The sequence below is a fragment of the Arvicanthis niloticus genome, chromosome 30, assembly GCF_011762505.2.
Source record: "Arvicanthis niloticus isolate mArvNil1 chromosome 30, mArvNil1.pat.X, whole genome shotgun sequence".
Taxonomy (NCBI): Eukaryota; Metazoa; Chordata; class Mammalia; order Rodentia; family Muridae; genus Arvicanthis; species Arvicanthis niloticus.
Window position 1 is genome coordinate 9640591 of NC_133438.1, and position 27997 is coordinate 9668587.

Sequence of the window (27997 nt, forward strand, 5' to 3'; positions counted from 1 at the left end):
GGGCCACGGATCAGCTTGTGTATACTCCTTGGTTGGTGGTCACTTAGTCTCTGGGAGCTCTGAGGAGTGCAAATTAGTTGATACTGTTGTTCTTCCTACGGGGTTGCCATCCCCTTTCAGCTCCTTCAATCCTTCCCCTAACTCTTTCATAGGGGTCCCCAACCCCAGTCCAATGGTTGGCTGAGTATCTGCATCTGTCTTTGTCAACTGCTGGTAGAGGACAGCCATGCCAGGCTCCTGTTTGTAAGTACAACATAGCATCGGCAATAGTGTCAGGGTTTGGTGACCCCCATTGCATGGATCCTCCTTGGAGGAAGGTGGAGGCACCAGAGATGCAAGAACTTGGGTAAGTGGCCTTTGGCCATTTCCTTGACTGGGCTTGGAGTAGCAGGGGGAGAATTAGGTATGCCCAGTCATTGTTAGCCAAGGCATTTTGAGGATAACTGGCGTGCGTGTTTATTTATTGGGGATCCGAGATAGTTCTCTTCCCAACTAGCAGTTCCCTTTTTATTTGTGTGTATATGTGTGTGAGTGTGTGTGCATGTGTGAATTACATTATGGCTACTTATACAAACATAGATATTTTACCAGTGGCTACAATGCTGAAAAAAGTAAAACCATCAGTATCATTCCCTGCAACTACTACTGCTTATAGATCCTCAACAAAGGTTTTCAGCTTGTGAGCCACTTCCATGACTATAAATCCTCAGGGGAGATGCTCTGTGATTCATTCCTGCTCCATCATAAATGTTCACAGGACCAGTCTTGTCCAGGTTCTCTGCAGGTAATCTCAGTGGCTAGAGCTCAAGAATATAATAGCTATGCCACACCTTAGAAGACACCACCTTTCCTTTGATTCCCATCTTTTCAGCCTCCTCTTTTTCAGTGTTTCCTGTGCCTTGAAGGTGGTGATAAAAGTGCCAATTTTTTTAAATATATTTTTACTCTTGGTACTTGGACCACTTACAAGTTGTTTTGGTAACAACTACTCACTTTTAAAAGCTTCTCTGGCCAAAACTGGCATTGCTAAACTGTGGGCATCAATGGTGGATATTAAGAAAACAATTTGATAAGCACATTGTGTCTGTTTAGCCATACAGTAGAAAGGCCTTTATCCATGAGACAATAACTGTGGGGCAGTGGACTGTAAGTGGGCCTGGTCCTCTGTTGAGCTAAGGCTAGAATCCCTGTAGACCCAGAAGGGATGGTAGGAGCTCTGTCTGCTCCCAGGCACCAGCCTGTCATTAGCTGTAGCCCCCCATAGATTTGTAGTCATCAGTCATGTAAGGGCAATGCCCCAAGCCCCCTACACGTAGATAAGAAAAAGGATGGTCACATAGGCTCAAGATAGACCTCCATGCTAATGAGGCCTGGATGGCTTAGCCAATAAGCTTTCCTTCCCAGACACTCCTCCCTGCAAAAGGTATTTAATCTCAGGCACACCTTGAGAAGTGGGGTATGGTTTTAAATATCCACTTTCCGCCATGACAATAAATGCCTTAAAACCATGAACTGCCTCTTTTCTTCAGGATCCAGGATCCAGTATCCGCTCTGGGGCGCCATGGAGATGACCGTTGCCTTCAGAGCTTCTGTCTAATCTCCTGTAGACGGCCTCTCTGCACTCCCAGCCACAACCAAGACTGCCACTGCAGTCAAGCCAAGGACTCTCCCTGCAGTACCAGTGAGAGCACCACCGTCTTCCCCCTGGACCCGGGCTAGATCCAGCCGGATGGTCCCCACTTCATTCTCAGCTCTTTTGCAGCTTCTAGTAGTGCCTGGATGTCCAAGAGCCTGAGAACCAGATGGCCCTGGCCTCTTCATAGGCTCCAGGCACCTCCAAGCTAGCAGGCTGTTTGGCACTTTAGACTGCTTTTCCCAACCCCTGAAGTGCTTCCCTATGGCCCAACACCCAGTGATGGAGGCAGGGCTGAGGAGGTGGGAGTTGGGGGTGGGGGGGGGAGGAGCTAGCTGTTAGCTGATAAGATTAGGGCAGGAAATTCTTTGCCCAGTAATTGTGTTCTCTGACAAGTTCTAAAATAATAAAGCTGTCTGAAGTGTTTTTCATCCTTGGGCAAAAGCAGACGGGTAGCTGTGGCCTGGCAAAGCTGGCTGGGAGGAACAAAGTGAAGCCAAGAGGGAGCTGGTGGAACTCAGACAGCAGCTCCTGGCTTTCCTGGGTTGGGGTGGGGGGATGATCCTGGGAAGGAGGAAGTGTTTTTAAAATTACACGCAACATGAGTGCTAGGATTAAAGGTGAGCACCACCATACTTGGCATTCTTTTGAATTTTTGGATATTGAAGGCAAATGTTATTATAGCTTTTCCCAGGGGCTGGAGAAATGGCTTAGCAGTCAAGAGCAGTGAATGGTTCCTCTTCCAGGAAATAGGGCTTCAATATCCAACATATAAATAGCAGCTCACAATTGCCTATAACTGCAGCTTCTGGCTTCCATGTGTACAGACATACATACAGTCAAAATAACTATACACATTAAAAAAACCAACCACAGCTCTTCACAGACACATTTGCAGAAGTTTATTTAAATATAAACTCCATGATACCCTTCTATGATTTAAACTATTTTAGGGATTTCATAAATTTTTTATCATTATGTTTACATCATGTATAATGTTGTGATTTGTAAGCAGAGAATGCAAGATAAATGCTATGTCACAGTATTTAAATTGGTGTTTTTCCTTCCAGTATGAATTTTATGATGTTCTCTAAGAGTAGAGCGCTTATAAAAAGATTTATTACAAGATCTCTCTCTAGTCAGTATGAACACTGATATCTTTTAAAATATGAGTGATTGGACAGTGATTTGTTACAGTCCATGCATTTGTATGGTTTCCTTCCAGTCTGGTTCCTGTAATGTATTTTAAGATGTGACAGTTCAATATAGGACTTACTGCATTCTATGCATTTGTATAATTTCTATGGAGAATGAATTTTTTGATGCCTTCTAAATGAGGAATGGTAGGTATAGGATCTGTTACAGTCATTGCACTTGTAAAGTTTCTTCCCAATATGTCCCTTGTCTTCATGAATTTTCTGATGTCTTTTAAGGGTTGATAACTGAGGAAATGACTTTCCACATTTTCTGCATTGGTAAGGTTTCTCCCCAGTATGAAACTTTTTATGTGTTTTAAGAGATGCACACCAGGTGAAGGATTTGTCACAAACGTTGCACTTGTAGAGCTTCTTTCCTGTGTGAATTCTCTGATGTTTTGTAAGAGTTGACTTCTCAGTAAAGGATTTGTCACACTCCTTACATTTATAAGGCTTCTCTCCAGTATGCAAATTCTGATGGCTTTTAAGAGATGACCAGTAATGAAATGACTTTCCACATTCTCTGCATTTGTAAGGTTTCTCTCCCGTATGAAGTCTTTGGTGTGTTTTAAGATTTGTACATTGATTAAAAGATTTTCCACAAACGTTGCACTTGTAGGGTTTCTCTCCAGTATGAATTATCTGATGTGTTCTAAGACTTGACTTCAGAGTAAAGGATTTGTCACACTCCTTACATTTATAAGGCTTCGATCCGGGATGCAAATTCTGATGGCTTTTAAGGGATGACATGTAAGGAAATGACTTTCCACATTCCTTGCACTTGTAAGGTTTCTCCCCAGTATGAAGTGTTTGATGCGTTTTAAGATTTGTACAACTGTTAAAACATTTGTCACACATGTTGCACTTGTAGGGTTTTTTTCCAGTATGAATTCTCTGATGTTTTGTAAGAGTTGACTTCTCAGTAAAAGATTTGTCACATTCCTCACATTTGTAAGGTTTCTTTCCAGTATGCAAATTTTGATGTTTTTTAAGGGATGAGGACTGAGTAAATGACTTTCCACAGTCTTTGCACTTGTAAGGTTTCTCTCCCGTATGAAGTCTTTGGTGTGTTTTAAGATTTGCACATTGTCTAAAGGATCTGTCACAAACATTGCACCTGTAGGGTTTCTCTCCAGTATGGTTTCTTTGATGTTTTATAAGAGTTGACTTTATAGTAAAAGATTTGTTACATTCTTTACATTTGTATGGCTTCACTCCAGGATGCAAATTCTGATGGACTTTAAGAGATGACAAGTAAGGAAATGACATTCCACATTCTCTGCATTTATAAGGTTTTTCCCCAGTATGAAGTCTTTGATGTGTTTTAAGAGTTGTGCTCTGGGAAAAAGATTTGTCACAAAGGTTGCACTTGTAGGGTTTCTCACCAGTATGAATTCTCTGGTGTACAATGAGATTTGAGGAGGTCCTGAAGCATTTCCCACATTTCCCACACTGGTGTGGTTTCTCTCCAATGTAGCTTGTTTGTTGCTTGAGACTGTATGCAGAGCTGAAATAGTCATCATATTCTTCTTGTCTGTGCTCTTTCTTTGCAGTGTAGAGTCTCTGATCTTGACTAATGTTGGCACACAAACTGAAAGATTTTTCACAGTCTTTAGATTTGCAAGGTTCTTCTACAGTGTGTGTGCTTTTATGTTGATCTGGGTTTGATGAGTCATCAGACACATCCCTGTCATTACAGCATCTGGAGTTTTTAGAGGTTTCTGTACTTATACTAGTTTTATAAAGTGCACACTTGAAGTGTTCATGAAGAATTTTGCCAAGCTCATTATACTGACAAGACTCTTTTTCTGTATTCACATGTTCATGAACAGTATCACGTATGCAATAGTTCTCTGGAAAATAAGAATAGTTCAAATTAATAGGGCCTGTTCCAAAATTAAACATTTGGTAAATGACTCTGTGCCTATGTTTTCTATTAAGATAAGTCAAACAGCAATAGTTTGGAATAAAGCTCCTAGTTTTCTATCCTTTTCTTTCATCATAATTATATACATTCTCATAAAACCAGTGACAGCATTCAACGAAGATTAAATCTATAATTGAGGAATTAGTAATTAGCTCTGGGATAGGGATCATTAATTGATTATATTTAGAATTCATGTCTCTATGTTTAAATATTTTTTTTCTCAGATGAGAATGATGTAGAGTTTAAGTCAATTCCAGGTTCACAGCATTTGCACTTAATAATGAAAAAAGAAGGGAGTGAGTACTGTTTGAAAGACACAATTCCTTCTAATATTATGTTACTTAAAAGCATGAAGGGTTTTTTCTCCTAAAATAAGTATGAGATCCTTAAAATAATGGACAGAAAACAAGCATTCTCCCAGATATCCAAGGCTCTAGAGAATTGAGACAGGAATTGTTTTAAAAGAAACTGTAGAGGGTCGGGTAGCTATAGTGAAGATAGACTGTATGAAAAAAGACTCCATTTCAATAAGAGAAAAAAAAAATGGGTTGGGTCTGCCTGAGGCACAGCCAGTACAAATGAGTTGCCCATAGGCACATGCTCCCCTGACTTCCATTGTCTGGCTGTAGGCTCACCCTACTGTACAATAGAGCCTTGTGGGACCCCAAGAGCCTCCAGCTTCCCTGTGGAGGTGTGCTGGGAACTCAAGAACAACCAGCTTTGAACCCTCTTCCACCAGTTCCTTACCAGCTGAGTTGACATAGGGAACAGCTTGCATAGGCAAACTGTGCACTGCCCTTTGACCTCCATTGTCTGGCCCAAGGTTCTCCCTACCTTCCCAAGAAGTTCTGCTGGCATCGAGATTATCTAATCAACACCAGGAAAAATCAGATGGTGAAAGGACAGCATAAGATCACAATCAACAAGAGCCAGAACAATATGGCACCATGGGATCCCAGCTCTCCTGTAGCCCTGGAAATCCTAACACAGCCAAAGCACAAGAAGATGACCTTAAGTCCAATCTTACTAAGATGATAGAATAAATAAAATAATAAAAACCAATAAAATAATAATAAAAATAAATAAATAATAAAAGGTACAACATATCCAAACTTATGGGACACAGTGAAAGCAGTGCTAAGAGGAAAATTCACAGCACTAAGTGCCTTTACAAAGAAATTGGAGATCTCTCCTACTAGCAACTTAAAAGCACACCTGAATGCTCTAAAACAAAACAAAACAAAACAAAACAAAAACAGTCAAACTCAGGGCTGAAATCAACCAATTAGAAACAAAGAGAACTATATACAGAATCAACGAAGGTAAGAGATGGTTCTTTGAGAAAATCAACAAGATAGACAAACCATTAGCTAACGTAACTAAAAGGCAGAGAGACAGTATTCAAATTAAGAAAAATCAGAAAAGAAAAAGAAGAAATAACAGAAATTGAAGAAATTAAAAAAATCATCAGGTCATACTTCAAAAGCCTGTACTCCAGAAAACTGGAAAATTTAAATAAAATTGATTATTTTCTAGACTGATACCACTTATCAAAGTTAAATAAATATCAGGTAAACCATCCAAACAGTCCTATAACTCCTAAGGAAACAGAAGCAGGCATTAAAAGTCTGCCCACTCAACAAACAAACAAACAAACAAACAAACATCAAAGATCAGATGATTTTAGAGTAGAATTCTACCAGAACTCCTCCAACTATTCCACAAAATATAAACAGAAAGAATGCTACTTAATCCATTCTATGAAGCCATAGTTATTCTGAAACTTAGATCACACAAAGACCCAACAAAGAAAGAGAACTTCAGACCAATTTTACTTATAAACATAGACACAAAAATACTCAATAAAATAAATGTTCATATATGAAATTGAAGAACACATCAAAAACATCATTCACCATGATCAGGTAGGCTTCATCCCAGGGATGCAGAGATGCTTCAATATATGAAAATCTATCAACACAATCCACTATATAAACAAACCAAAAGAAAAAACTACATGATTACCTCATTAGGTGCTGAAAAAACCTTCAACAAAATCCAATACCCCTTCATGTAAAGTCTTGGAGAGAACAGGGATTCAAGGAAAATACCCAAACAGAATAAAAGCAATATACAGCAAACCAATAGCCAACATCAAATTAAATGGAAACTTGAAGCAATCCCACTAAAAACAGGGATAAAACAAGGCTGCCCACTTTCTTCCTAGGTATTCAATATAGTAAATGAACTTCTAGTGAGAGCAATTAGATGACAGAATATCAACAGAATACAAATTGGAAAGGAAGACGTCAAAGTACCACTATTCATAAATGATATGATTGCATACATAAGCAATTCCAAAAATTCTACAAGAGAACTCCTACAGCTGATATACACCTTCAGCAAAGTTGCTGGATAGAAAATTAACTTAAAGAAATCAGTAGCCCTTCTTTACACAAATAAGTGACCCCCCAAAATTCTACCAGAGAACTCTTACAGCCCATAAGCACTTTCAGCAATGTGGCTGTATACAAAATAAACTCAAAGAAATTAGTAGCCTGTCCTTACATAAGCTATACACCAGCTGAGAAAAAAATTAGGGAAACAACACTCTTCACAAAAGCCATAAATAATATAAAATATCTTGATGCAACTTTAATAACCAAGCAAGTGAAGAACTATATGACAAAGACTTTAAGTCTTGGAAAAAAGAAATTGAGGAAGATATCCGAAGATGAAATAATCACCCATGCTCACAGATCAATAGCACTAAAGTTTTGAGAATGGCCAAAGAAGCCAAAACAATACAGTGGAAAAAGAAAAGCATCTCAACAAATGGTGCTGGGCTAACTGGACATCTGCATGTAGAAGAATGAAAATAGAACTATATATACTACCCCGTATAAAACAAGTCCAAGTGGATCAAAGACCTCAATATAAAACTGGATACACTAAAGCTAATAGAAGAGAAAATGGGGAATAGTCTTGAAAGAATTTTTACATGAGACAATTTCCTGAACAGAAAACAATGGCTCAGGCCCTAAGACCAACAATTGATAAATGGGACTTTATAAAACTGCAAAGCTTCTGTAAGCCAAAGGACACTGTTAATTCCACAAATTGGCAGCCTACAGATCTTCACCAACCCTATATGTGATCAAGGGATAATATGCAAAATTTAGGAAGAATTCAAGAAGTTAAGACACCAACAACCCAAACAACCCAATTAAAAAATGGGGTACAGAAATAATCAGAGAATTCTCATCAGAAGAATCTTGAATGTTCAAGAAGCACTTAATGAAATGTTCAAAGACCTTAGTGATCAGGGAAATGCAAATCAAAACTCTGAGGTTGCCCTCGCCCGGATCCTGGTGAATGGAGCAGATACCCAGCTGATCTGCTCCCCTGTGGAAACTGCATCCGGAGGCATCATAGAGAGACCATGGCCCTCATTGCTGCAGACATCCTAGAGAGGCCAATGGCCTCAAAGATGCAGAAACCACTTCTGGAGACATCCTAGAAAGGCCACTGACCTCAGAGCAGGGGACACCATATCCTGAGGCATCCTAGAGGAGCGACTCCACACAGAGCAGCAAACAAGTAGCTGGTCTACTACCAGGGAGACACCATATCCTGAGATATCCTAGAGTAGCCACTGTACCCAGAACAGCTGGAGCTCAAGATCACAGAGACATCCGGACCCCGAGGAGATCTGACACAACCAAGATAACTGGAAAGGCAGGCTCCAGTCAGAACCAGTGAGTGAAGGTAGCACTAGAGCTAACCAAATGGCAAAAGGCAAGCACAGGAATGTAAACAACAGAAACCAAAGTTACTTGGCATCACCAGAACCCAGTTCTCCCATCATATCAAGTCCTGAACACAACATCACACCAGAAAAGCAGGATTCAGAATTAAAATCACTTCTCATGATGATGATAGAGGACTTTAAAAAGGACATAAACAACACTCTAAAAAATTTGAGGAGAACACAGGTAACACAGGTGGAAGCCCTTAAAGAAATGCAAGAAAACACAACCAAACAGGTGAAGGAATTACACAAAACCATACAGGATCTAAAAATTGAAGTAGAAACAATAAAGAAATCTCAAAGGGAGACTACCCTGGAGGTAGAAAACCTAGGAAAAAGATCAGGAGTCATAGACGCAAGCATTACCAACAGAATACAAGAGATAGAAGAACGAATCTCATGCGCAGAAGATGGCATGGAAAACATAGACACAACAGTCAAAGAAAATGTGAAATGCAAAAAGCTCCTAACAGAAAACATCCAGGACACAATGAGAAGACCAAACCTACAGATAATAGGTATAGACGAAGGTGAAGACTGCCAACTTAAAGGGCCAATAAATATCTTCAACAAAATTATAGAGGAAAACTTCCCTAACCTAAAGAAAGAGATGTCCTTAAATATACAAGAAGCCTACAGAACCTCAAATAGACTAGACCAAAAAAGAAATATCTCCCCTCACATAATAATCAAAACATCAAATATACAAAACAAAGAGAAGATACTAAAAGCAGTAAGAGAAAAAGGCAAAGTAACATATAAAGGCAGACCCATAAGAATTACACCAGACTTCTCACCAGAGACTATAAAAGCTAGAAGATCCTGGACTGATATTATACAGACCCAAAGAGATCACAAGTGCCAGCCCAGACTACTATACCCAGCAAAACTCAGTCACTATTGATGGAGAAACCAAGATATTCCATGACAAAACCAAATTTACACAATATCTTCCCACAAATCTAGCACTTCAAAGGATAATGGATGGAAAACTCCAACACAAGGAGGGAAACTACAACCAAGAAAAAGCAAGAAAGTAATCTTCCAACAACCCCAAAAGAAGCTAGTTACACAAACATAATTCCACCTCTAATAACAAAAATAACAGGAAGCAACAATCATTTTTCCTTAATATCTCTTAATATCAATGGACTCAATTCTCCAATAAAAAGACATAGACTATCAGACTGGATACATAAACAGGACCCAACATTTTGCTGCATACAGGAAACGCACCTCTGTGACAAAGACAGACACTACCTCAGAGTAAAAGGATGGAAAACAAACTTCCAAGCAAATGGTCCCAAGAAACAAGCTGGAGTAGCCATTCTAATATCAAATAAAATTGATTTTCAACCAGAAGTAATCAAAAAAGATAAAAAGGACACTACATACTCATTGAAGTAAAAATGTACCAAGAAGAACTCTAAATTTTGAACATCTATGCCCCAAATGCAAGGGCACCCACATACATAAAAGAAACTTTACTAAAGCTTGAAGCACACATTGCATCTCACACAATAATAGTGAGGGATTTCAACACCTCACTCTCAGCAATGGACAAATCATGGAAACAAAAACTAAAACGAGACACAATGAAACTAACAGAAATTATGAACCAAATGGATTTAACTGATATCTATAGAACATTTCATCCTAAAACGAAAGAATATACCTTTTTCTCAGCACCTCATGGTACCTTCTCACTAGATGCTGAGAAACCATTTGACAAAATTCAACATCTCTTCATGTTAAAAGTCTTGGAAAGACCAGGAATTCAAGGCCCATACCTAAACATAGTAAAAGCAATATACAGCAAGCCAGTAGCCAACATCAAACTAAATGGAGAGAAAGTTGAAGCAATCCCACTAAGATCAGGGACTAGACAAGGCTGCCCACTCTTACCCTATCTATTCAATTCAGTACTGGAAGTCCTAGCCACAACCATTAGACAACAAAAGAAAGTCAAAGGGATACAAATAGGAAAAGAAGAAGTCAAAATTTCACTATTTGCAGATGATATGATAGTATACTTAAGTGACCCTAAAACTTCCACCAGAGAACTCCTAAACCTGATAAACAACTTCAGTAAAGTGGCTGGATATAAAATCAACTCAAACAAATCAGTAGCCTCCGTCTACTCAAACGATAAACAGGCTGAAAAAGAAATTAGGGAAATGACACCCTTCACAATAGCCACAAATAATATAAAATAACTTGGAGTGAATCTAACCAAGCAAGTGAAAGATCTGTATGACAAGAACTTCAAGTCTCTGAAGAAAGAAATTGAAGAAGATCTCAGGAGATGGAAAGATCTCATGCTCATGGATTGGCAGGATTAACTTAGTAAAAATGGGCATCTTTTCAAAAGCAATCTACAGGTTCAATGCAATCCCCATCAGAATTCCAAGTGAATTCTTCATAGAGATAGAAAGAGCAATTTGCAAATTCATTTGGAATAACAAAAAACCTAGAATACCGAAACCATTCTCAGCAATAAAAGAACTTCTGGGGGAATCACTATCCCTGACCTCAAACTGTAGTACAGAGCAATAGTGATAAAAAAAAACAAAACAAAACTGCATGGTATTGGTACAGAGACAGGCAGGAAGATCAATGGAATAGAATTGAAGATCCAGAAATGAACCCACACACCTATGGTCACTTGATCTTCAACAAAGGAGCTAAAACCATCCAGTGGAAAAAGGACAGCATTTTCAACAAATGGTGCTGGATCAACTGGAGGTCAACATGTAGAAGAATGCAAATCAATCCATTCTTATCCCCTTATACAAAGCTCAAGTCCAAGTAGATAAAGGACCTTCACATAAAACCAGATACACTGAAACTAATAGAAGAGAAGGTGGGGGAAGACCCTCGAATACTTAGGCACAGGGGACAAGTTCCTGAACAGAACACCAATGGCTTATGCGCTAAGATCAAGAATTGACAAATGGGACCTCTTAAAATTGCAAAGCTTTTGTAAGGCAAAAGACACTGTCAATAAGACAAAACAGCAACCAACAGATTGGGAAAAGATCATTACCAATCCTAGATCCGATAGAGGTCTAATATCTAATATATACAAAGAATTCAAGAAATTAGACTCCAGACAACCAAATATCCCTTTTAAAAATGGGGTACAGAGCTAAACAAAGAATTCTCAACTGAGGAAAATAGAATGGCTGAGAAGCACCTTAAGAAATGCTCAACATCCTTATTCATCAGGGAAATGCAAATCAATACAACCCTGAGATACCACCTCACACCAGTCAGAATGGCTAAGATCAAAAATTCAAGTGATGGTAGATGCTGGCAAGGATGTGGAGAAAGAGGAACACTCCTCCATTGTTGGTGGGATTGCAAGCTGGTACAACCACTCTAGAAATCAGTCTGGGGGTTCCTCAGAAAATTGGACATAGCACTACCTGAGGACCCAGCTATACCAACTCCTGGGCATATACCCAGAAGATGCTACAACATATAACAAGGACATATGCTCCACTATGTTCATAGCAGCCTTATTTATAATAGCCAGAAGCTGGAAAGAACCCAGATGTCCTTCAACAGAGGAATGGATACAAAAAATGTGGTACACTTACTCAATGGTGTATTACTCAGCTATTAAAAATAATGAATTCGAGAAATTCTTAGATAAATGGATGGAACTAGAAAATATCATCCTGAGTGAGGTAACCCAATCACAGAAGAACACACATGGTATTTACTCACTGATAAGCAGATGTTGGCCCAAAAGCTTGAAATAGACAAGATTCAACTAACTGACCACATGAACCTCATGAAGAAGGAAGACCAAGTGTGCATGCCTCAGTCCTTCTTGGAAGGAGTGACTGAATGCTCAAGAGAACAAATAAGGTGACAAAGTGCGGGACAGAAAGTCAAGGAGGGGCCATCGGGAGACCACTCTACCTTGATATCTGTCCCATGTTCAGTCACCAAAGATAGACACAGATATGGATGTCAGGAAGAGCATGCTGACAGGAGCCTGATGCAGCTGTCTCCTAGAAGGTCTGCCAGAGTCTGACATATCCAGAGGCAGATGCTCGCAGCTACCCATTGATCTGATCAAGGGTTCCCAATGAAGAAGTTAGAGGACTGAAGGAGCTGAAAGGGTTTGTGGCCCCAAGAGGAGAGCAACAGTGCCAGCCAACCAGAGCTCCCCAGGGTCTAAACCACCAGCCTGGGAGGGCAAAGGAAGGCACACATGACTTCAGCTGTATACTTAGGGGAGGATGGCCTTGTCAGGCATGGGTGGGAGAGGAGATCCCTGGTCCCATGAAGGCTGAACACTGATCAGGGAGGAATTCAAGGGTGGGGAGGGGGGATGAGGGGGTAGGTGGGGGCACACCCTTGTCGAGGCAGGAGGGGGGACAGGATAGGGGGTTCCTGGGTGGTGGGGGGAATTGGGTGAGGGGATAAAATCTGAAATGTATTTTAAATAAATAAATAAATTTAATTAAAAAATATTGAGAGATATAAAAAAATAAATATAAAACTGCCTAGATTAAAAAAAAAAGAAACTGTAAGGTTCCATCTTCCATCCATCAGAATGGCTATGATTAAAAACTCAAGTGACAACACATGCTGGAGAGGATGTGGAGCAAGGGAACACTCCTCCATAGCTGGTGGGAGTGCAAACTTGAACAACCATTCTGGAAATTAATTTGAGGGTTTCTCTGAAAACTGTGTATAGTTCTTCCCAAGAATCAGCTATACTGTTCCTGGGCATATAACAAAAGATGCTCCACCATTTCACAAGGACACTTGCTTCACTGTATTCATAGCAGCTTTATTTGCAGTAGCCAGAAACTGGAAACAACCTGAAGAATGGATACAGAAATGTGCTTCATTTACACAACCGAATACTATTCAGCTATTAAAACAAGGACAACATGAAATTTTCAGGCAAATGGATGGAACTGGAAAATATCATCCCAATTGAAGTAACCCAGACCCAGGTTGGGAAGGGAGCTGCGGGGAAAATCTCTAGGATGATACCCGGAATGGGGGAGAGCTCAGGGGGTCTATGAGGGTGACTCTACCTGAGACTTCAAGTAGTGGGGAATATGGAGCCTGAAGTGACCACCTCCTGTAACCAGGCAGGTCTCCCAGGGGAGTGAAGGGTATACCAATCCATTGACAAAATCTTCCATCCAAAATTTGTCCTACTTACAAAAAGTGCAAGGATAAGATGTTGCAGAAACTGAGGTAATGGCCGACCAATGACTGTCCCAGCTTGAGATCCATCCCAAGGATGGATGGGCATGAACCAATCTCTGACAGTTAATGACACTTTGTTACGCTTGCAGATAGCAGACTAGCATAACTGTCCTCTGAGAGGTTCCACTCAGCAGCTGACCAAAGCAGACACAGAGACCCATTAGCAGTCGTCAGATGGAGCTTGGGAAGTCTTGTGGAAGACTTGGGGGGAAGGACTGAGGAACCTGGAGGAGATAGGGACTCCCCAGGAAGACCAACAGAGTCAAGTCACCTGGACCCTTGGGGGATCCCAGAGACTGAACTACCAGTCAAAGTGTATACAAGGACTGGACCTAGGTCCCTAGTACACATGTAATATGCATCTTGGTCTTTATGTGTGTCCCCCGAGAACTGGAGCAGGGGCTTACCCTCCCCTGACTCTGTTGCTGGCCTGTTGATCCTGTTCCCCTAACTGGGCTGTCTTGACAGGCCTCAGTAGGAGAGGATTTACTCAGTTCTGCAGTAACTTGAGGTGCCAGGGTTCATTTTCCAAAAAGAACAATAGCATCTATTTCTTAGGTTCTTGACAAAACAATTTATATGCACAAGGGTTTTCTACAAGACAGCAATTGTTGCTTAGACATAGCCAATAATTTGGACAAAGACTGTGAAGATCTAAAGACCCTTGCTTCTCCAGTCCCTGCTGAGGAATTACCACCTGTGTGAACACCCCAGGAGAAAGAGGCTTTTTGTGCAAATGCCCTCCTGGGTACCGAGGTCTGATCTATGAAACTGCCACTAATTCCTGTGGAGGGAACACTTCCCAACATGGAGGCACCTGCCATAAAGACCCTGAGCACTGTGTCTGTATCTGTGCTGCTGGATATGCTAGAAGGTTCTGTGAGAAAGTGTGTTTCTAGATCCTACGATAATGGAGCTGTGTTCCTAGATCAAATCAATTGCTACTCCTGGTTCAGTGTGCCTGGATACGAAGGACAAGCATTGTGACTTGGAAGTGGATAAATGTGTTGCTTATCCCTGCATAAATGAGGAAAATGCCTCGATGAGACAGAAAGATATGTGAGTGTCTGTCCTCAAGAGTATTCTAATGTGAACTGTGAGTTGGAAATTGATGACTGTGGATCCCCACCACGTCTACATGGTCCCATGTATCAGGATGTTCTTTGGAGCTCACTTCTGTAACTCCTTGGATTCCTTGGAGACCTCTGTGAATTCAACTTTGATGAATGTGCCAGTCAGCCATGTGTCCATGGAGATTTGTGTATGAATGGGGGAAACAACTATTACTATGATTGCACGGGTAGTGGTTTCATAGGGCCACATTGTGAGACTTTGATGCCTCTTTGTTGGTCAAAGCCTTGTCACAACGATACAGTGTATAAAGACATTGTTGACAGCTATATTTGTCACTGATGACCTGGATACAAAGGTGCCCCATGTGAGACAGACATAAATGAATACAGTAGTAACTCCTGCCAGTTTAGTGGGGGTGGGGAATGTGATGAACTGTCCTCAAAGGATCTGTAGGGAGACACTACAGGCCTGCCTTCCTCCTTCAACTACCTTGGAGCCTCAGGATATGTTTGAATCTGTCATCCTGGATTCACAAGCAGGAGCCTAGCATTACTGTCCTTTGAGAGGCTCTTCTCAGCGGCTGACCATAAGAGATGCAAAGACATATAGTCAAACATTAGACCAAGCTCAGGAAATCTTGTCAAAGGGTTTGGGAAAGGATTGAGGAATCTGGAAGATGTAGGGATTCCACAGTAAGACTAATAGAGCCAACTAACTTGTATCCTTAGGGGTTCCCAGAGACTGGACCACCAACCAAAAAGTACACAAGGGCTGGACCTACCCCTTCCCCTGCACACATGTAGCAGATGTTCAGTCTGGTCTTTATACAGTTCCCCCAACAACTGGACCAGGGACTTACCCTAACTCTATTGTCTGCCAATGGATCCTGTTTCTCTAACTGGGCTGCCATGTCTGGCCTTAGTGGGAGAGGATACGCCTACTCCTGTAGTGACTTAAAGTGCCTGGGTGGGTTGCTACTCAGTGTGTATGTGGGACCTCCCCTATCCCACAGGTGAAGAGGAAGGTTGGTGCAGGGAGAGGCCTTGTGAGGGTGATCCTGTAAAGAGAGTGGGTGCTGTGATTGGAATATGAGGTAATTAAATAAATCAATGAAAAAGAGAAAAGATAAAACAAAGATATGAGTGGAAATATTACATGCTACTGTGCTGCTGAATGCATCTTGGAACCAAAACAAAGGTTGTGTGACACCTGTAAATGAAAGATGGAAAGAAAAAAACCCAAATACTATAAAGAAAAAAGTTCTTTTCTACTACCACACTGTCTTTAGTCTCCGATTGTTTTCAAGACAGCTTAACAGAGCTTACAACCCATTAAATCTGCACATATAAAAGATGAGATAGGAATTCTACAAGCAAAATGTTCTTACCCACAGAAACCAGGTTGTTGTAATTCTCCAACATTACATCAATGTACAAAGCCCTCTGAGCAGAGTCCAGGCTTCCCCACTCCTCTTGGGAAAATTCCACGGCTACATCTCTGAATGCCAAGAGACCCTTAAATAGAAAAGTACAGTTCAACCATGTGATACCAGGCAGAGTGCTTTCCTGCATATAAAGAGACTTAAGGAAATTAGGAATGTAGAGGGGCAAGGATAGTTACTCAAAAAGATGATTTCTAATGTAGTCACATGTGGGACCGTGAAAGGTAGCCTTGTTCCAGGTTGAACAAAGGCTGGAAACCCTGGTGAACCTGAAGGGTTGGTAGGGTGGATAGACAGATCTTCATTTTAATGAGGTATCTAAGGGCTTGGCAACTTAGGCAATAAGCCTTCCTCCCCAGACATTTCTCCCTGCAAAAGATATTTAACCTCAGGCTTACCAGTGATATGGTCTTACTCATCTACTTTCTATCATGATAATAAATGCCTTAAAACCATGCAAACCAGCAAGCACTTCCTGACATCCACAATAGCGTCTGGGTTTGGTGACTGTATATGGGATGGATCCCTAGGTGGGGCAGTCTTTGGATGGCCTTTCCTTCAGTCTCTGTTCCACACTTTGTCTCCATATTTCCTCCTGTGAGTTCAAGGCAACGCTTATAAGGACAACATTTAATTGGGGCTGGCTTACAGGTTCAGAGGTTCAATACATTATCATCAAGGAGGGAACATGGCAGTGTTGAGGTTGGTGCTGAGAGTTCTATATCTTCATTTGAAGGCTACTAAAAGACTGGCTCCCAGGCAGGTAAAAGGAGGGTCTTAGAGTTCATGCCCACAGTGACACACTTCTTCCAACAAGGCCATACCTACTCCAACAAGGTCACACCTCCAAATAGTGCCACTCCCTGAGCCTGTGTCCTTCTCCCAAACCTGAGCAGGCCTGCGAGTATTATACCACAATAGACCAAACAACAGTAGGACCTAGGAGAGGCATTGCCTTGTCAGCCTTGGCACCCTACAGTCTGCTACTGAGCTAAGAACTAGCCTTGACACCTTCTGGACTGCTATTTTCTGACCCAGCCCCTGGGCTGAACCGAGAAGAGACTCTGGGGAGCAGGGATTCCCCTTTATATGTGAAAGCAAAATATTAAACTTTGGGCCTTGATCAGAGAACTTTGTCTTGGCCCCACATTTCTCTTGCCCTCCATTCCCATTCATTCCCAGGCTTCCTCTCAGGTGAATCATAGCCTCTGGCGGCTACATGAACCAAGCATTTTCACATCACCACAGACATGGTTATCTATCAGTTATGGATACTGTGTTTATGTCCCATAGGATCACAGTGTATATGTCTCAGAAAAATATGTGATGAAGAAATGTTGTTTTAAAAGCTGTACCTTTAGATAATGCTAAAATGTATCAAAAATCTTCATGAAGATCAGAAACAGAGAAATCTAGAGAATGTAGGGAACAGTTCTCAGGATACTGGGATGGGTGAGAATTTACTGACTATAAAGAACACCAATAAAACTATGCCCAAGTATGACATAAATATAAAGTTTCTGTCCATAAAAGAAACACTTAGCAGGGTACAAAGACACCCACGTAATGGGTGAGAATCTGTACCAGTGACACTCTGGATAGTGGCTCATATCTTGACTTTACCAAGAATCAGAGAAATTAAATTTTAAGAAAATAAAACGGCTAATCAACAAATGAGCAAATGTACTGAACAGATACTTTGAGAAGACAGAAACACAAATGGACAATACATATTGCAAAAAGTGGTCATGATCCCTAAAATGCCATTAGAGATGGAAATTCAAACTACTTTGAAATAGTACCTCATCCCAGGGAGAAGGGCTGTCATCATCCACTCTGACAACAAATATTAGAGAGGATGTGGACAGAACGAAACCTATTCACCGTGTGGTGTGTGTGTGTATGTGTGTGTGTGTGTGTGTCTGTCTGTCTGTCTGTCCGTCTGTCTTTGTTGCAAATTAATGCAGCCACTGTGAAAATTAGTTTGGAGATGATTGAAAATTAAATATACAATGAACATTAGACCCAGCTCTTTCACTCCAGGGAATATAACAGAGAACTCCACACCTAACTCTATCTAGAGATATTTATACCCCATGTTTATTGCTACTTTATTCACCACAGCAGAGTTTTGGAATCATCTTAATTATCTATCAACAGATAAACATTATATATATAAACTAAAATATTATTGAGGTGGAGATTTGAAAATTTCTAGGAAAATGGTTAGACTTAGAATGTACAATGTTGATATCATAGATCGTTAGAAATAAAGGAGCCAAGTTTTTCCTCATCTAAAGAATATAGGCAATAATATTTATTTAAGGAAACAATGTACATGTAGATCCAATAGAACATGGAGAAAAGAGAAAATGAAAGGTTAAATATAAGGGGATGAAGTAGGACTGAATACAGTTAATGACTATCAGTTATGAAAAAGTATATAAAGCTAATCATTTTCCTAGTTCTAATTCTGCCACACTTTCTTTGTTGTTGTTGTTTTTGGTGGTAGATCAGCTCCTAATGGTATACTTGAGAGTGAAAACATAAAAGCACATCTGAGGCGCCAGAGCTTCTGTTCCCAATGACTACTCAAGCTGCATAAAAAATACACTCAGCTGTATAGTCTCTGGGTTGGTTGATTTCAGTATGTTAATATTTTGTTACAATATTTGTTTGCAACTTTTTTTATATAATGCAGGGAAAAATTCAGAAGCCGAAAATAAAAGGATTTCAATGGTTTCAAATATAACATTTTCCAGAGAAATAATGGACCACTGACCTGAGACATATTTCCAGGAGAATCAGTCATTTCTTGCTATTTCTTTTATTTACATTTGTCTTCAGTAAGGATGAATAGCTGGTTTGCTGCCCTTTCATCTAAAGGAGTCAAAAAAAAAAAAAAAAAAAGCAAAACATAATGAATGTTGTTAAAGAACAATGTGAAATACATGAAAAGGGCCCTTAAAGTAACAGAATCCCACCAGGTGTCCTGTCTGCTTAATGATACCAAAGCCAGGAGAGTATGGAATGACATTCAAGTCTTGGCCAGAAAAGCACCATCAACAATATGGCCACACCAAGAAAAATACTCTCTTAAAATAGATGGAAACATAAGTGCATTTGAAGATAGTCATGAATTAAAACAATTAACTTCACTAAAGAATCATAGTACATAATAAACTCGAGGCAAACTGTACACAGGCGAATCAGAAATTATGCAAGATGACATGGCAAATAATACATTTCATGTGAAGAATAGATAGATTTGTGAGAAGTAGGACATAATCATCCTTGTTCAAGACAGTAAACCATTAATTCTCATAGTAAAGAAGAAGGCTACCATTAATCAACCAGAAACAACAACCAAAAAAAAAAAAAAAAAAAAAACCCACAATCACATGGAATAAAAACACTATGAACAGAAAAATCTAGCCACTTTGAAAATCAAAATGGAGAATCCTCAATAAATAAGCCCTCGAGTTAAACAAACAAACAAACAAAAAAACATGGGGTACAGAGCTAAACAGAATTCTCCACAGAAGAATCTCTAATGGTTGAGATGCACTTAAAGAAATATTCAACGTCTTTAGTCGTCAGGAAAATGCAAATCAAAATGACCCTGAGAGTCCACCTTACACAAACCAGAATGGCTAAGATCAAAAACTCAAGTGACATCACATGCTCCTGAGGATATGGAACAAGGAAAACACTTCTCCATTGCTGGTGGGGGTGCAAACTGGTACAACCAATTTGAAAAATCAATTTGGTGTTTTCTCAGAAAATTGGAAATAGTTTCACCCCAAGATCCAGTTATATAACTTCTGAGCATATCCCCAAAAGGTGCCCTACTATACCACAAGGGCACTTGCTCATCTATGTTCATAGAAGCTTTATTTTTAATAGCCAGAAACTGCAACCACCTAGATGTACCTCCACTGAAGAATGTATAAGGAAAATGTAATACATCAACATGATGGAATACGATTCAGTTCTTACAAACAAAAACACCATGAAATTTGCAGGCAAATGTATGGATCTAGAAAATATCCCGAGTAAGGTAACCCAAACCCTGAAAGACACGCATGGTATATACTCACTTACAAGTGAACAGCAGCCATAAAATACATGATAACAATACTACAAACCACAGACCCAAAGAAACTAAATAAGAAGCAGGGCCCAAGGGAGTATGTATGAATTTAATTCAGAAGGGGAAACAAAACAGTCATCAGAAGTGGATGGAGGGAGACACCAGCATGGAAGAAGGGGCAAAGAGGGGAACGGGAATGGGATCAGTAATTTGGAGATGGAGTATGGGAGAGAGCTGTGAGTGAGAACAGCAAACCACGGGGGGTATCTCTGGGAGTAGCTTGAGACTTGGGGCGAAGGAAGTTCTGGGAAGTCTATAGGATTGGCCCTAGCTCAGATCCCTACTAGTGGGGAATATGCAGACTGAAGTGGCCACCTCCTATAGACAGGTGAGACTTCTGGCGGAGGAAGGAAAACATCAAACCACCCACAAAACCTTCAACCCAAAAGTTATCCTGCCAACAAGATATGCAGAGAAAGCTGAGATTGAGAAAATGGCCAACCAATGACTGGCACAACTGGTTCCCATCCTATGTGAGATTGCCAGTGTCTGACACTACTAATGATACTCTGATATGCTTGCAGACAGGAGCTTAGCATAAGTCTCTTGAGAGGTCTTACCCAGCAGGGGATGGAAACAACTGCAGAGACCAACAGTCAAATATCAGGCTATGCACAGGGAGTCTTGTGGAAGAGTGTGGGATAAAACAGAGAGCCAGAAGGGTCAAGAACACCACAAGAAGACCTACAGAGGCAACCAGCTAACCTGGGCCCATGGCGTCTGAGAGTCTAAAGTACCAACTAAAGAACATGGAGGGTTGGACATAGGCCCTCTATACATTTGTTGTACATGTCCATGTTGGTCTTCATGTGGGCCCCCTAACAATTGGAGTGGAGGCTGTGTCCGACCCTGTTGATTGCCACTGAATCCTCTTCTCCTAACTGAACAGCATAGTTGAGCCTCAGTGAGAAAGGCTGCTTTAGGCCTACTGCCACTGTATGTTCCAGGGTGGCCTGGTACCCAAGGGGTCCCCACTCTTCTCTGAGAAGGGGAGGGGTAAGGGGGAAAATGACTTGTAAGCGACTGGGAGGAAAGGAAGGATAAGGGGCAATCTGAATGTACAGTGAGTAAATAAAAAGATTGATGGAAATATAACTACATTTGAAGATAGTCATGAACTAGCACAACTCAACTCACTAAAGAGGTAAAGTACATAGTAAATTAGAGGCAAAATGTACATAAGGGTGTTGGGGGCCGACTTTTAGCAGAAAGCGGCTATCAGCTTTGCAGCCATCTTGAGCCATATACCCTGACATGAGACTTGGATTACAATAGCCTACAACAGCTGAGCAAACTCTGATAATCTTGGTTTAGATACCTTGTGTATGTGAGATTAAAGGTGTGTGAGATTAAAGGTGTGTGAGATTAAAGGTGTGTAATTTAAGAGTATGACTTAGAAGTGTAGAGATCAGATTTAGAGACAAGACCTAAGGGCATGATTAAAGGTGTGACCAAAAGGCATGGCTTAGAAAGTGAGACATATAAAAGGCAGAGGCAGACGGTAGAGAATCAGACAGAGATCAGAAAATCAGACCCATCAGACAGAGGAGACAGAGAAGCAGACACTTCAGGGAGTACAACTAGGAACTAGGAACTCAAGACTTAGGACTTGGACTAGGAAGAGAGACTGAAGAATAAATGGGATTGAATCACACTCTGTCTGGTCTCCATTCTTCGAGTCCATTCTCACTCTCTCTCTTGCTGAACCCCGACACGGACCGGAGGGGCAGCTTGAACCGGGATACAGTGGCTGCCAAACATGGGGCAGCCCAGGCCTCAACATTTTGCTCGGGCCGAGACATAAGGGAATCAGAAATAATGCATGAGAATATGACAAATAATGTATTTCGTGTGAAGATTAGAGAATACACGAGAGGTGGGAAGTACTCATCCATGCTCAAGACAGCAAACCACTAATTCTCATAGTAAAGAAAGAATACTACCATTAATCCAACCAGAAATAGCATAAAAGCATAATCATATGGAATAAAAACCCTAGGAACAAAACAGGTAGCCAGTCTGGAAATCAAAATGGAGAATCCTCAATTCAATAAACAAATCCTCAAGTTAAATAAATCTAGCACAAACCACATCTTGGCATATGCTCAAGGGGTTCAGCATTCTACTACACAGATATGTGTTCACCCAAGTTCATGGCAGACATTTTCAAATAGCTTCAAAAGGCAAACAACCTAAGCACACTCCAACTGACAAATGTACAGTGAAAACGTGATACACCAAGCAATATTATTCCAGTGCAAAGAAAACTGAAATCATGAGCTTTACAAGTAAGTGGATGATATAATCTAGTCACAGACAGACAGACATTGCCATGTTACTCTCATATGAAGTTCCTACTTCTAAATTTTCAGAAGTGAGTACACCTAAAGTAAATACAGCAACCCAGGAAAGGAAAAAAAATAAAGAACACTGAGGCATGTGGAGGAGTAATAGAGAGAAGAATAACAGTGAAAGATGTAATTTGAATAAAGAAATGGAAAACATGGAAGAGATATAATTAGGAAGAAGGGCCAGGAAAGATGTTTCAAATAGTCATAAATAGTCTTTATACCTACAGCAATGATACATGTACTTCTGTGTATGCATACACATTCAAAGTGTAAATGAAAATTTTCATCTGGGTTGATGATGTTACTCACAAGAGCTATAGTTTTCTAACAAAATGACCAATACCAGAGGTAAGAGTCCTGCTTTGAAGTTGTTGGTCACAGCTGTCCAAGAGACCCCCAAAACATTATAGACTATGGCTGTTACCCATGGTTGTGAGGTAGGTGAGTCCCTATTATTGAAGAAGCTGTGCAATTCGGACAGAGATTTCAGAGGCAGGAGATGAATCTGACCTTAAAGTCTCCGGGGGATTAGCTTTCACAAGACAATATGCAAGCTCTCAAAGGAGGGAGCCAACCAATAGTCCTACCCAGCTCTGACACCTATGAAGCACAACTAGGATTACTGAAGAATAATCTTTTTTTTTTAATTTTAGTTTTTTTATTGGATATTTTATTTACATTTCAGATGTTATCCCCTTACCCCATTTCCCCCTGCCTAGGAACCCCCTATCCTAGCCCTCTCCTCCTGCTTCATGAGGATATGCCACCACTCACCCCCAACTCCCAACCCCCCACCCTCAAATTCCTTCATGCTGGGCATCCAGCCTTCATGGGACCAAGGATCTCTTCTCCCACCTATGCCTGACAAGGCCATCCTCCCCTACGTATATAGCTGGAGCCATGGGTCCCTCCCTATGAGCTCCCAGGCTGGTGGTTCTGAAGAATAATCTTAAGGGTGCAAATATGGTATACATACCTTGGTGGCAACCAAGAACTTTCTACTTGGGCTTACGACCCTCTCACTAAGAGGGAAATCATGGTACTGGAAAACCAGCCAGTTTCCTTGGGTTAACAAAGTCAAGAATCTTGGAAAAAACCTACAAACACTAGTTTACTCGATCAACATAATCCCTTACTATATTCTAAATATTTTTCTTCATTCCAACAGAAAAATGTAATTGTCACTCCTCATCAAGTGAAGTTCATTTTGCAATCATGAAGATTATTACAGAAAACACATATTACGCAAAATGTAAGTGTAGAGATGTGAGTATGTTCAGTCCCAAGTGATACATAAACTACACAACTCCTACACTAAGGCTCAGGGATCACCGAGAAAGAGGGGCAGGGATATTGTAAGAGCCAGATGAACAGGACATTTGCTGTGACACTGTGTCTCCTGGAAATGCCCCAAAAGCTACATGCATGAAATCTAACAAACATGGCTGCCTAAACAGGACCTGTCCAGGGACAACACCAAGAGATATGCTCCTGGAAGGGAGAAAGCTCACTAGTCTTCAAGCCTAATACTAAGGCTTGAGTTCGAATACTAAAGAATTCTGAGAGGTGAAGAAATAATCTTCCCCATAGAATAGTACACCGTATGATTATACCAAGTGTTCATCGCTGAACACATTCAGACTAAGTAGGTTGTACTTTTGTTTCAGAATTCACACTAACATACAACAATAATGAAAGAAAAAGTTACTAAGAATAAGATAATAATAATATTTCCATCATCTACATAAAAAATGACCAGAATGGTTTTATACTATTTTGTACTATTGCTACTCATATAAATAACAGTGAAAGAGAGATAGGTCAATGATTAAGAGTGCCTGTTGTTCCTGCAGAGACACATTCTTAGAACCCATACTGTGGATCCCAATACTTCACAACTACAATTCTAGGATGCAAAGGATATATAGTTAATCATGCAAGAAAACACTCATCTATCTATCTATCTATCTATCTATCTATCTATCTATCTATAATATGTAAATATAAATAAAAACCCTGAATATTAAATAAAAATTAGGAAAGAGAACGAAATAGGTTAATAGAAAAGACAGACAGATAGACAGATAGATAGATAGATAGATAGATAGATAGAAAGAAAGAAACAAAACATAATCCCCTTGAATAAATTTACTAGTCAGATGAAAGGTCTCTACAATGACAATATGACTGAAGGAATTGAAGAAGGTCTGTAAAATGAAAAATTGCTGAAGGAACTGGGTATGATGTAAACTAGAACACAGAAATGTTTTACAAAAATTAAAGGGGGATATAATGTTGTGAAATATGTGGTATTTCTGAAAGTGTTTTATATCATCAGTTGAAACTGTGTAAAATCCAAGGGAATAGCAATAATTAAAAGTATGAAGAGACACACTAAACAGCAGGTATCTTTCTTAGCTATATATTTATCGTGCAATAGATAATAACATAGAATTTATCAAAAACTACAAAGGAAGCAAATTATAAAATAATCAATAAATAAATAAGCAACTGAAATGAACACATCATGCTCAACAGCAGTTGAAATAGCCAATATGTACATATTAAAAACATCTTCATAGTAGGGCATAGGATACTCTAGAGATTCCAATTCTGCCTAGAAAGTGTCCACACTTAAGACCTTAAACAATAACAAATTCATTTATTTCAGTAAATTTGAAGTGTAAATGGATAATACTCCCAAAGCAACTAATGTAAACAGAATACAGCTCTAAAAAAAGAAAATGACTTTAAAATATAAATTTTCTTCTATAAATTGATTTCATATCCAAAGATACAAGATACTGTGAAAGAAGGAATTTCCTTTAAATGCCCTGGCTATAGACAGCAGTAACTTATTTGGATATTCTACAGAAAGTAATCCTGAAAGTACCAAGAAGCAGCACAGAGCTGGAAAACACTAAGAGGATCACACCTAGAGGTGACCTCACAGTGTATTATAATTACAGCAAAGGAAACCACTTGGAATTGTCATGACAACAGACAATAGAAGGTATCCTTGGGAAGACAGGATAGACAGAGTTTACCTGTCTGCAAATATCGTTCCTTATTAATATCAAAACTGTGTTTGTAGTATTTTCAGGAATGGAGAAATTAACACTAAAAGGTAGAGAATGTGCTAGACTACAAAAGACCCAATCTCAAAACAATAAGTACACTTAGAGGTATTAATTTTCATCATTTTATAATACATTAAAATCACTGAAGTGAAAACCATTTAATATTGGTATGTAGACATGATCAGTGATGTGCGTGGAATAAGGACAGCATCACTCACATGCATAGTCACGTAAAAGCTTATTGCCTCCTTGTATCAGTTCTTCTGTGGAAAGTCTTCTCATCTCTACAATAGGCTAATCCTGAGAAGATTTTTGTTAGTGTAAGTCTACAGAATTATTCTTAGTGAAAGAGAATGCGGCAAAACTGATTTTATATCCCACTTCCACAGCCACTTGTACCCTTTGCCATCCCTTCAATGATCCTCCAACATACCTGGATCTTTAGCTACTGTCTCCTGTCTCTGTACATTCTAGGGTGCTTGTTCTGCTCCACAGGTGAGCAGATGTGGGTGATCAGTGAGCCATGTACATGAGAAGATTCTTCAGAGAGCACATGGATTTCTACCACAGTGCTGTCCTCAATAGATAAAGAGAACATACCCCAATCCTGAAAGTATTTAGATTCATTTCCATTTAGCATAACTGGAAGCCCACATCCAGTCACAGTTCAGTTAAAACTGATGGGAAGAAATGAATCTGAACGATTGTGATGATAGCACTATACACTAGTGAGGTTCTTAATGTATCATGAACCAAGCAGGGTTTGTCATGCAGGGGTCACACGGATGCACACTTGTTTTCCCAGGACCCCGAAGAGGATTAAGGGAGAGAGCAAGCAAAGTATTCTCACGCTCAAAACCCAGACTGCTTGAATTCTGCAATATCCAGCCTCTGTACAAAACCTTCTGAGGAGGATGCAGGCATTCCACCTCTTCCTGGGAGAAGTTCACAGTCACACAACTATCAAGTGACAAAAACAAAACAAAACAAAACAAAACAAAAACCAAAAAAAAAAAAAAAAAAAAAACCACCCTACAGTTTGAACAATTGTGTTGGTGCAAACTTTTGGATTCCATTACATTTCCAGCTACTAGTATCTAAATAAAAGCTTTTGGGGGATGCCAAGACACCAAGAAAGTCCGTGGGTGTAACAGGAGAGTTAGGGTGGATGAATGCAAATTTCAAGAGCTTTGTCCTTTTCACCTAAACAAAGTGAACTGCATTTGAAAGATCAACAGATAAATTCAAATGTTCTAGGTTATTTGAATACGAACGTTTGGGAGGATCCAGGTTCGCTGGGCTGTGGTTCCCTGTGCTCCATTGCAGACTCTCCTCGGCTGCAGCCAAGAAACTGCATCTGAGGAGAGTTTTCAGGTTTCTGGAGAGAATCCGGCCTTGGTAACCAGCCCTCCCGCTGTTAGAGGTCAGGTGGCTCACCCACTTAAGGAAGAGAATAATAGATCCCTCCCCACCCCCCACTGGGGCTTGGATTTTTAGAAAAGCTCTTCTAAAACGGCTCACTACATCCCGGTTCTGGTCACATGGTGCTCATAAACCCTTTCAAGGATGGGGCTTTCTTTTTCTTAATCACTTTTGTAGAGTACACTCAGCTTTTCTCTTTTCTGCCTCTCACTGGGTCAGGCGAGTATCCTCGTCCCGCGGATAACCACCACCCCGACCCTCATTTCCCAGACGCAGCTCTTCTGACCTGGGAGGTTCCAGGGCTGCCAGGCTGCGGTTCTTTGGCTGGGCCACTGACAGCTGACTTTCCCAGGATGTCCAACGCGGCACCTGCGGCAAAGGGGTTGTTTTGAGTCCCCACAGGACCCCAACCTGTGTCTTAGATACCCAGGTCTGCACCACGCGATCTCATGAGATGCAGACCTACAGTTCCTTCCGGGAATGGGCTCTCGACATTCGGATTTAGTCTTTTCAATCCAATTTGCCTTTCCTCACAAACTCAGTGTACCAGCTTCTTTTCAATTTACTCCTCTAACCACGCCCACTCTACACAATTACGCAACAACCACCTAAGGAACACCCACCTTCTGTTTCCGGGTGAGTGGTCCCGCCCCGCGGAAGCCGGTTCC

General features: G+C 40.4%; 1 protein-coding gene and 1 pseudogene across 2 annotated transcripts; one reads left to right on the plus strand and one right to left on the minus strand.

Moving 5' to 3' along the window:
* Positions 1–2512: 2512 nt before the first annotated feature.
* LOC143440949 (uncharacterized) lies at positions 2513–27928 on the minus strand. 2 transcript variants are annotated; one of them, XM_076927894.1, is made up of 5 exons: positions 27792–27926; positions 27616–27698; positions 19106–19203; positions 16270–16396; positions 2513–4682 (listed from the first exon to the last, which is right to left on the minus strand). In XM_076927894.1, the coding sequence occupies exons 3-5, from the start codon at positions 19133–19135 to the stop codon at positions 2935–2937; spliced, it is 1905 nt and encodes a 634-aa protein (XP_076784009.1). In that variant the 5' UTR covers positions 19136–19203; positions 27616–27698; positions 27792–27926; the 3' UTR covers positions 2513–2934. The 2 variants fall into 2 exon arrangements, with proteins under 2 accessions (XP_076784009.1, XP_076784008.1); XM_076927893.1 differs by having other exon boundaries at positions 27616–27928.
* LOC143440534 (uncharacterized) lies at positions 14388–15491 on the plus strand (annotated as a pseudogene).
* Positions 27929–27997: the final 69 nt, after the last annotated feature.